At 38.1% G+C, this 10316-nt stretch overlaps 1 protein-coding gene across 1 annotated transcript; it reads right to left on the bottom strand.

Moving 5' to 3' along the window:
- Window positions 1-2406: 2406 nt before the first annotated feature.
- Window positions 2407-10111, bottom strand: LOC121422831 (germ cell-specific gene 1 protein-like). The gene is made up of 3 exons (XM_041618044.1): window positions 10046-10111; window positions 6341-6478; window positions 2407-3634 (listed from the first exon to the last, which is right to left on the bottom strand). The coding sequence occupies exons 1-3, from the start codon at window positions 10077-10079 to the stop codon at window positions 3357-3359; spliced, it is 450 nt and encodes a 149-aa protein (XP_041473978.1). The 5' UTR covers window positions 10080-10111; the 3' UTR covers window positions 2407-3356.
- Window positions 10112-10316: the final 205 nt, after the last annotated feature.

Genomic DNA, 10316 nt, shown 5'->3' with positions numbered 1-10316 from the left:
CAATTTTAAATCTCACTTAATTTCATCAATCAGTCATATGCACATCCCGATCGGTGTGCAAATGAGGCGACTGATGATAATGTTCCCCTCACTATCTCTTTTGTATTTTATTATATGAAATGTGAAATATTCTATTTTTCTCCTCATTGTCAAGTAAAATAACGATTGATTCCTCCATGAACATGTGGAATTACCATTGTTTTTAACATTTTTTGGTTCAGTCAAGTTGGTTGTTTTTGTCAAATTTGTAAAAAAAAATATTGTATAATTCAAACAATAAAAATTTGGAATAAACATGCCTGACAAGATGAGTCAAGATCCGATACTAATTTTTAGAGCACATATTTAGCCTTCGCGTTATTTATTTACACATTTTGTTTGAGTGCAACTGTACCAACGGCCAACGCAGCGCAGTAAATATTTAGCATTACATGTAGCTCGACAGGCCTAAAGCGAGAGTAGGACTAGGTTCGGCAACGTTAGATTTAGTCATAGGCGGCGGAAGCGGGGGATGGGGGGGGGACAGTTCCCCCCAAAAAAAATTGAGGTGGGGGGGGGGGGACGGTCCCCCTAAATTTTTAGTTGATAACCTTTTTTTTTTTGCTTGTCAATTTTGTTTCCTGTGTCCCCCCTAAATTCTGGTAGACCCCCCTTAAAATGTCTCTTGTCCCCCCTTGGAATTTAGGTCGATGACCTTTTTTTGTTTTTTGCTTGTCAATTTTTTTTACATGTGTCCATCCCGGTGTCCATCACCAAATTACAGGTAGACCCCCCTATTTTTCTTGGCTTCCGCCGCCAATGGATTTGGTCTAGATTGGTTAAACATCAGAAAGGACTAGATCCACAAGTTAAAGAGGGATATAAAATAAATACATCAGGCGTTTCTTTCGAAACCATAGTGGCAATTATCAATCCTCGGTTGGACTTGCAATGTAACTATTTCCCCCTCGAGGAAAAAAAGGCAGTCCAACAGAGGATAAATACTGTCCACTATATTTTCTCAAAGCCTGATGTATATTATTATGGGCGGTTGGTTCGCGGGCGGTGCCACAAAAGTGCATGGGGGCTTGGTTGCCCCGCCCCCCCCAAAAAAAAGTGAAAAGGGGTGGGGTGGAAGAAGATGATAGCAAGAAGGGAGAATGGTACAGAAAAGAGAGGTCTGGTCTTGTAATCCTAAAACGGCCATAATACCCATGTAAGCGAGTCGCCCTGCCCCCACCTCACATGCCGCCGCTCCTGGGATGGCATGCAGTATAAAAACTCTATTATGTGGAAAGTTGCAAGAATATTATTTTTTATTCAATCTCATTATCAGATTAACCCGTTTCCTTGTTATACACCATGATATTCATTATATCAATTTTTACTTTATTCCCAATTTACTATCGCCTTTATACCCTTTTGTCCCATTCATGCACTATTTTCGTCGCGGAGATTATATACATGCCAAGTCCCTTGCTAATTTGATGAGACGCGGGAAGAGGGGTTTCCATGACAACCCTTATGCTCCCCCACCCCCCTTCAGGAAGTAATTGTCGCCTGGCGTGATATTGTTATTGATTGCCAATTAAAGGATAGTTTGGACGTGTTGAAATTCCCGCTGGAAATGTATCAATGGTTCATTTTCTTTCCAGAGCTGTGTCTACCCCAGTTTCTCCCCTTCTCGAATCTGATCTTCTCGTCTCTTACTTTTCGCAATTCACCCCCCCCCCCTCCTTACTTAAGTCTTCAATCCCCTCTCATCTTCTTTGTCTTCTTATTAACAGAGCAGGAGCCGCAATTCACATTGCAGATCAGATTTCACTAAAGTGCCGGGTTACACCAAAACCAAATTCTCTCGAATAAATTCGGACCGATTCTGCTCGAATACGGCCCGATTCGGTGGATTTGAATGTTGCCGAATCCCTCCCGAATTTTCTCGCAGGGAGAACATAATACTCCCGAAAACACCCGAATACGTGTATTCGGGTGGATTCGCAGTCGATTCGGTTCCGGTGTAACCCAGGCCTAATTCAAATTGATTAAGAGGGGGAGGGAGAATGTCTGACCAGAATAACAAAATGAAAATAATTATGAGGTCAATTTGGGCAGTTTGAGAGTTGACACACTTACTTAATTGATCGATCGATGTATAAGGTGGCAAGTTAATAGTGTATCTCCCCTACCATAATCCCCCTTCATAGCGTGGAGTGTTGTGACCCAGCAGATTAGTCTTCTGACAATGAAACAGAGGGTCGTGAGTTCGAATCCCAGCCATGGCGTAATTTCCTTAAGTAAGAAATTTATCCACACATTGTGCTGCACTCAACCCAGGTGAGGTACATGGGTACCCGGCAGGATTAATTCCTTGAATGCGCTGAGCGCTGAAAGGCAGCTCGAGCTAAAGTCGGGGTAATAAAAATAATAAACACTGTGCCTCGGAATAGATTATTTCTAGATAGATGGCGCTATATAAAATGCCTATTATTATTAATCGTTACTATAGCCAACCATACCAACACCTTCAAGCTTGGGAAACTGGTTTTGACAATCACATATTTTTAAGGGATTACGTTCAGCTTCATCTTCCTGCATGCATATACTATTTGAATATATCTATTTGAATTATGATTTATGATACCAACATATTCCGTTTCGATATGAGCATATGGAGCGGGGGTATAGAGTTTAGCGTGCAAAGTGTTTTTTTCTGGGGGATTTATGTTATTATTAGGAAGGTCCCCCCAAATATTTATATTTAGAAAGGTCCCCAAATAATAATTATATTGAATAAATTTTTATTCTGACATCCATATTCTTTCATGTTTTAATTTGCCCAGTAACTTATGGTAAGGCACTTAAGTTTCAGTCTCACTATCCGGTCAACCTGTATCACAATAAACCACCAACACTCAGTGAGGACTTAGATTGCTTTTTAAAGAAAACCCTTATCTAAAATCATTAATACTTTACTCTACAGTCTGAACGATTTCTACATTTAATGTCTTAAAAAAATATTTCAATTCATATATTCAGTATCCTTCAAGCAATATTTATTTGTTAACCATCTCCTTTCATTTCATAAACTAAAAAATGCTGCTCTTCCTCAAGTTATATGGCGTCTTTATCGAAGATAATTATGTTTTCAGAGATTCAATATCATATATACACAAAATTTCTCATAAAAAACTTTGCACATAATCCATATTCAAAAAGGATTGTTTGCACAAGATCATGGTATCTCTCAATTACCATGAGAATCGTTTGGGTCAATCTGATTTTATAAAAAATACAAAGGTCGGCCTATCTCATAAAAAATACCGACCATGCATGGCTCTACATTCCTATATAAACAACGAATATTCTGGTGTAACATTTCATATCGTTGGACCGATGTTGACGGGTGTTTGTCTTTGCATGTACTTGACGCGAGAGGGCGTGTTGTGAAGCTCATCCGTGATCTTCCGGAAGTTGCGGTAGACGAGGAAGTCGGTGATGCCGGCCGTGACGCACAGGATGAAGGATATCCAGGCGACCACGAAGGACCAACCGTAGCGGGACGAGGAGACGTCCTTGAAGAGGGATACGTTGTCCATGTCGCCCGTTTCTTGGTGGGCTGTCAACATCATCAGATGCCCCACCAGCATAAAGAGACCTGCAACGATCAGAAATTGATTGATTGCATTTATTCTTTTTCATTCCAAAATTTAACAAAAGTTACAATGTAAAGCATGACACAGAAATATCATATACAGAAATGAAAAAAAAAACACTGGAAAGCAAAGCTTGTTAGTATGGGTTCCCTGCAATAAATAGTTAATTAAAGTATATCTTTGATCAATGAAATTCAATTCGTAAATTAAAAAGGGTTGTTCAATGAAAAAGAATACCAATGGGGTCAAGCTTTTCATGTTCACTCACTAAGTTACAATTAACAGAAAAAAATATTATATCATACCCCTGCTGTATAAAAATATCCCAAACAAACCTGAGTTCAGGAGTGTGTGAACAGACAATCACTAATCTTGGACAAGACAGGACGAATACTAAAAACAAAACAAATACAAAAACAAAAACGGCGCACACACACAAACAAAAACAAATAGAACAGGACAAGACAGCAAAAAAGAAAGGAAAAGAAACAAAACAAAACACACTACAAAACGTAGACGGACAGAAAGATTATAAAATCAATAGAACTAGACATTAAAATGATAGGAAGAGAGAGAGAAAAAAAAAGAAATGTGAGAGGAGAGGGAGAATGAGAAGAAGGAAGAAAATAAGAAGGGAAGAAGAACAAAAGAGGTGGTAGCTGCTTACACAGAAATGTTTGAGTTCTGGGGTTTATACCCAAGGATAAAAATTTTCTTTGACCCTCGAATGAAACTTAAATGTGTTGGTTTGTTACGTAATGATTCTATAAGGGAGTTCCATAGTTTGATACCTGTAAAAATAAATGTTTTATTCAAGAGGATGGTTCTAGCTCTTGGTGGATGAAAGAGCCCGGCGGACCTAGATGGATAATGATGAATATCGACATTTTTAGTAAACATGGAATAAAACATATTTGGAAGTTCATTTTTATCTAAACTATACATGAGTTTCCCGAGTTTCCGAGATTGTATCGATACAAGTCACCAATCTTCCAAATATTATATTGATAGAAAAGTTCGTCAGTGTGTGAACGAAAATCAGCATGACAAATAATACGAATAGCCTTTTTCTGCAAAAGTAAAATTCTGTTCAGGTGGCAGTCAGCACAATACCTCCATGCAGTTATACCATAGTTTAAATGAGGCAGGATCAAAGTTGAATACAAATTAAATAGTATATGAGTGGGGAAAGAAAAAATTTACTTTGTTTATGATACCAATGTTTCTCGAAATAATTTTACAAATGTGATCTACGTGTTATTTCCAGGAGAGATTATCATCAATAGTTACCCCAAGAAATTTAGTACTGCCAAATCTTTGTTAATTAGTATTTTTGAAAATTATATTACCTGGAAGTTCATCTATGATATTACTAAAGAGCATATAAGCTGTTTTTTAGATTAAGGGATAATTTATTAGCTTTGATCCATTCAGAGACATGGACTAGTTCGTGATTAATGGTGGCAAGCAAATTGCGTGGATCCTTACGGGAGAAAAAATATTAAAATCGTCAGCAAACAGAATAAAGGATAAATTATTGGAGGACTTACAAAAATCATTTATGTATATAAGAAAAGGTAGGGGACACAAAATAGAGCCTTGCGGAACCCCACAAGTAACAAGTTTTGTTTCGGAGTTAAAGTTTTCGACAGAGACAAATTGTTTTCTATTGTCTAGGTAGTTCCTGAACCACTCCAAGGCTATTCCCCTGATTCCATATTAATTAATTTTGTGTAATAAAATTTCATGATTAATGGTATCAAAAGCCTCGGAGAAGTCCAGGAACACTCCAACAGTATGATGAAACTTGTCGATTCCGCTGGCAATCTTATCAACTATTGTTAACAATGCATGTGTAGTATTATGATTTTCATGAAAACCAAATTGCAAGGGATAAAATAAGTCATGCAAATTAAAGAATTTAGTCGTCCAAACAAATATCAATTTTTCAAGTACTTTAGACAAACAGGTCAGCAGTGATATGGGTCGATAATTACCTAACGCATGCAGTACTGTCACCTTTTTTAAATACAGGTATAACCCGAGCTAGTTTCAGAGTTGAAGGAACAATCCCAGTAGACATACATAAATTATAGATATATGCCAAGGGTTTAACAATGGTATTACAATTTTTGTTTAACAAAATGTTATTGATGCCATCATGCCCCGAGCTTTGCTTATTTTAAAGCCATGAATTATATCCGCAATTTCTGCCTCATCTGTAGTAGAAAAATATAATGAATTTGGGTTGGGGTCATGAAGAAAATCAGTAAAGTGTTTTGTATAGTCTGGAATGAGTCCGGCAAGATTTGGGCCTATACTGGAAAAATAATTATTGAAAATGTTTGCCAAAGTAAGTGGATTTCTATAAATTCGCCATCAACATTTATTTTTGAAACAATAGATTTTTTTGAATTACCATGCAAAACATTCTTAATTATTTTCCAGGAATTTTGTATATCATTTTTGAATAATTGAAACTGATTATAAAAATACTTTTTTTTACTTCTCCTAATGTTCTTGTAATCTTTGGACTTTTTCTTGTTGTTATCACATGGTCTAACAATTTCTCTCTTTTTTTCCCGTCATCCAACAAGTTAGTCATCACATATTAGAAGCTTTAGGAAACGAGGCCCCGAAGACATGTATACCCCCCCCCCAGGTCACACGCTCGCATCCACGGTGTAAATAACAGAAAATATACAAACCTGAAAATAGCATGGTAAATCCCGCGACTAACATAGCTAAGGGTTGCTGGTGTAACATGGCTATTATGGCTACCGTGCATCCAGTAAACGTTGCTGCTGTACTTATAACTTCAAATGCTCCTAGCGATTGGAAGAAGGCTAGATAATACAAAGAAAAAACAAAGAATAAAATTAAATCAGACAAAAACAAGGCAAAAGCGATTTTGTGTCTCGCCCACTTAACCAGAAATGCGAGGGCACGCAACAGAATTGTATTAAAACTTCATTGTAAAATGACTGGGATGGAATAACACTTGACATAAGAGCCTTGCACATAAACTTTAATGTTGACCTGAAAATGACCTTTGACCTTACCATGTGACCTCCAACTGCAGCATAACATGCAGGAACCCAAGTTCATCTACCATCCAAGTTTGGTTGAAAAGAGACTTACGGTTGCGGAGTTATGTGTCATAAGAGAGTCTTGCATGTAAACTTTAACGTTAACCTTAAAATGACCTTTGACCTTATCATGTGATATCCGACTGCAGCATAACATGCGAATCCCCCATCTACCTTCCAAGTTTGGTTGAAAAGCGACTTACGGTTGCGGAGTTAGGTGTCATAAGAGAATCTTGCGTGAAAAATTTAACGTTGACCTGAAAATTGACCTTACTATGTGATATCCGACTGCAGCATAATTTGCAGGTCCCCCAAATCCATCTACCATCCAAGTTTGGTTGAAAAGCGGCTTACGGTTGTGGAGTTATGTGTCACTCCCGACCTTTCGTTTGAGGACGCGCACGCTTATTTACGACGGGAGTTGATTTTGGAAGAGACTTTTTGGGCCCGTCATCATGGTCGTAAAACTCTGTCCTGCAATGCAACTTGTGTGACATGAGATTTTTTTTCGTTTCGCATCTGCGACGGAAACATTCAATATGCGTTTCGTGTAAAAAATTCTAGTTGCTACTATGGTGACAGCGATATATCCGATTGAGGACGACTTTCCAAAGCCACATTTTACTCCTCTCTTAGAGCTCGAGAGGCCGCCCGGGGGCTTACTTCCATTGATTGGTGGATACCAGGGGCGACCACGCGTAAAAGGGGACAGAGTGGGCAGGTACGTTACGTATAGGCCTATGTAACGTTATAAGGGTGTCAAAACGATGATTAAAATGCTGAAAAAGGGGATATGAAATATCCAATACTTGTAGGGCTTCACAAGCCAAATACTTGTTAAGAGATGCATTTTCATAATCTGGAAAAGAATTGCTTCCCTTGTTTAGGGTACTTTTCAAAGCCCCATGGTCGTGCCTCAATGGAAGTGGTCGCCCGGAATTTGAATCTAATCCCCCATTTCTGGGGAGAGTAAAACATAATGCCCATTACATCGTGTGCGAGAGGCATATCGTTTGTGTAGAAGGAGCTAACAAAAGAAACAAAAAGAAACGAGTTCAAACGTATTGTATATGCTGTATACATATCAACGCATGCGAAATGTTCGGCTGGAGAGGTTGCTCTGACCCATGAAATCAATTGCCAGTGATCCACCAATAATCCACATTAAATGCAATATCGATTCGATGGACTGTAATGATCTAAATCTAAGCCTTCATTCAGTAAGTTTTTCCTCATTCAATATGTACTCGATTTGTTTGAAAAACCACTTTCTTATCCGTGTCATAATCTATTTTAGGTCCTGCATTTCGAATATCTCCAGCCATCAGTCGTAATATACATGCATGTATGGTGCGGGTGTCGCGGAAAAGGATTTTGCACACGAAAAACAGCTCTGTAGGGCCTGTAACCCCCCCCTGTAACACAACACATTGATTGTTGAGCAGTTTTTTTTTTCTATTGATTATAATGCACAATCAATCTTAAAAATCAAGTGTATGATTAAGCGTTAACTTTTGTGTTAGGGGACCCTAATATTAGCGTCCGTGAGGATTGCGAAAGGTCCCAATTATGTTTGTGACGGACGGACGACGAACGGATGACATTTGGATCCCTAAGTCTCGCCTTCACCTCCTTTGGGCGAGACAATAAGCATTATTTTACCCAACTGTTTATATTAGGAAGCATCTGCATAGAACTTGATATCCATTTTACATAACGCAATAGAATTCACACCGACTTGTAACCCTAAAGTTCCAAAGAAATATGAAATTTACTATACGTAGGTGATAATACTATTTTGATAACTTAAATTAAGTATGTCATTTTGATAACTTACATAAAAAATTTGCTCTTCGTTATTGCCTCCAAGTTACCTTTGATACTGTGATGTACAGATGCGAGTGCATCGGTATGTTTTGTGAGCATAAGGTAACTATGGATCTGTTTGTTAAACCCACGAGGCGCAGCCGATTGAGTTTAGACTAGTTTCCATAGTTACCGCATGCTCACTAGTCCTACCGATGCACGAACAAACCTGTGTATCATTTGTTTTATAGAATGGTGGAATTCTTTTTGCTAAACATCAATTTGTTTACAACCATGAATGAGTAATTACCGACGCATGGCTAGCCACGCATCCGGTAAATTTGCCATACATAAGTATTAATACCGGACGCATGGCATATTTACCGGATGCATAGCCAGTCATGCGTTAGTAATAATTCAATATAATGATGAGTGCATGATAAAAGAAATTAGAAAATAAAGAGGGAATCCGGTCAGAATTAAGAATTGAATAAATGTACATCTTAAGTCAGTTGCCATTGAAAGTAATCTTCCCTTAAATAATGCGTTATTGTGATTGTACTCTGTTCAGAATCGTATGTACATGGCTTGAGAAGAGCATTAAGCATTTTGAATTTCAAAATGAATGTACATGTAGTTGTTGCAATGGAACTTTTATATGAAGTTTATGTCAAGCCACAGCCAGTCGTGTAGAATATTATTTCAATAGCTTATATCTTGACATAAGAGACATAATGGTAGAGATGGGGGGGGGGAGTAGGAAGACTTGGAGGGAAAAGAAAGGGAAGTAGAGAGGATTGGGAGGCAGAGGGAAGGAACACGAGAAAGATAAAGATAGATAGATAGACATATAGATAGATAGATAGACAGACAAGTAGATAGATAGACAGACAGGCAGATATATAGATAGATAGAGATAGAGAGACAGACAGATAGATACAAACAGACAGACAGATAGATAGATATATAGATAGATGCAGACAGACAGACAGACAGATAGATAGATGGTTGGATGGATGGAGATAGATATATTGATGGATGGATAGGTGTATAGAGAGGCACAGAAACCCAAGGGAGGGAGAAAGAGAGGAGTAGAATTCAAAGAGAGGAAGAGAGTAGTGTGTGTTTGGATGGGTGTGTGTGTGTGTGAGAGAGAGAGAGAGGGGGGGTGGTGGGGGGAGAGAGTGAGAAAAGAGAGAGCGAGGGTGAGAAAGATTCAAACAAGAACGGACAGAGGAGAGAGAGAGATGAAAAGTAGGCAAGTTTGCATCTTTTGTAAATGAAAGAAGATATAACAATCGGTGAGAGAATGCAGAGAGGAATTAAAGTGATTATAGCCCAAAGAAAAACTAAACTACAATGTGTGTTGCAGTTTTCATGCAACGACGCCTATTTCATCTATTTCGATATTTATAACAAGAATTATGTTTTAGAGTGTGGGGCGATTTATAAAGGTGAGTTAAGAGCTAAAACAAAACAAAAAACCCTGGTTATTATTAATTTTGATCGTATACTTACTTCTGTGAGTTTCATCCTGTAGAGCTCGTAACATATTATTTATCGAATGACACCCGGCCTCTGCTGTATATAGGAAAGGATGGTAGAAAGAAAACAGAGAAAGAACGATATTGTAACTTGGAATATCCTGAATAACTTAATGATCAGAGGCTGTATGAACGCACAAATCAATCACTAAATTGTTTTCACATTTTCTATGACTATAGACCCCGTACACGCAATCGAACTTATGAACATGAATACAATTCTTATGAAAAAAGGTGAGCAAATC

The sequence above is a fragment of the Lytechinus variegatus genome, chromosome 10, assembly GCF_018143015.1.
Source record: "Lytechinus variegatus isolate NC3 chromosome 10, Lvar_3.0, whole genome shotgun sequence".
Lineage (NCBI taxonomy): Eukaryota > Metazoa > Echinodermata > Echinoidea > Temnopleuroida > Toxopneustidae > Lytechinus > Lytechinus variegatus.
Note: the sequence above shows the minus strand (reverse complement) of the source record. Positions and strands in the feature narration are given on the sequence as shown.

Bases quoted from the DNA above. Each gene is read 5' to 3' on its own strand.
- LOC121422831 (XM_041618044.1), bottom strand. From the start codon at position 10,079: ATGTTACGAGCTCTACAGGATGAAACTCACAGAA. The intron at 6,479-10,045 runs GTAAGTATACGA...TGTATTATCTAG, and splicing joins ACAGGATGAAACTCACAGAA to CCTTCTTCCAATCGCTAGGA. The intron at 3,635-6,340 runs GTTTGTATATTT...TGATCGTTGCAG, and splicing joins ATTTACCATGCTATTTTCAG to GTCTCTTTATGCTGGTGGGG.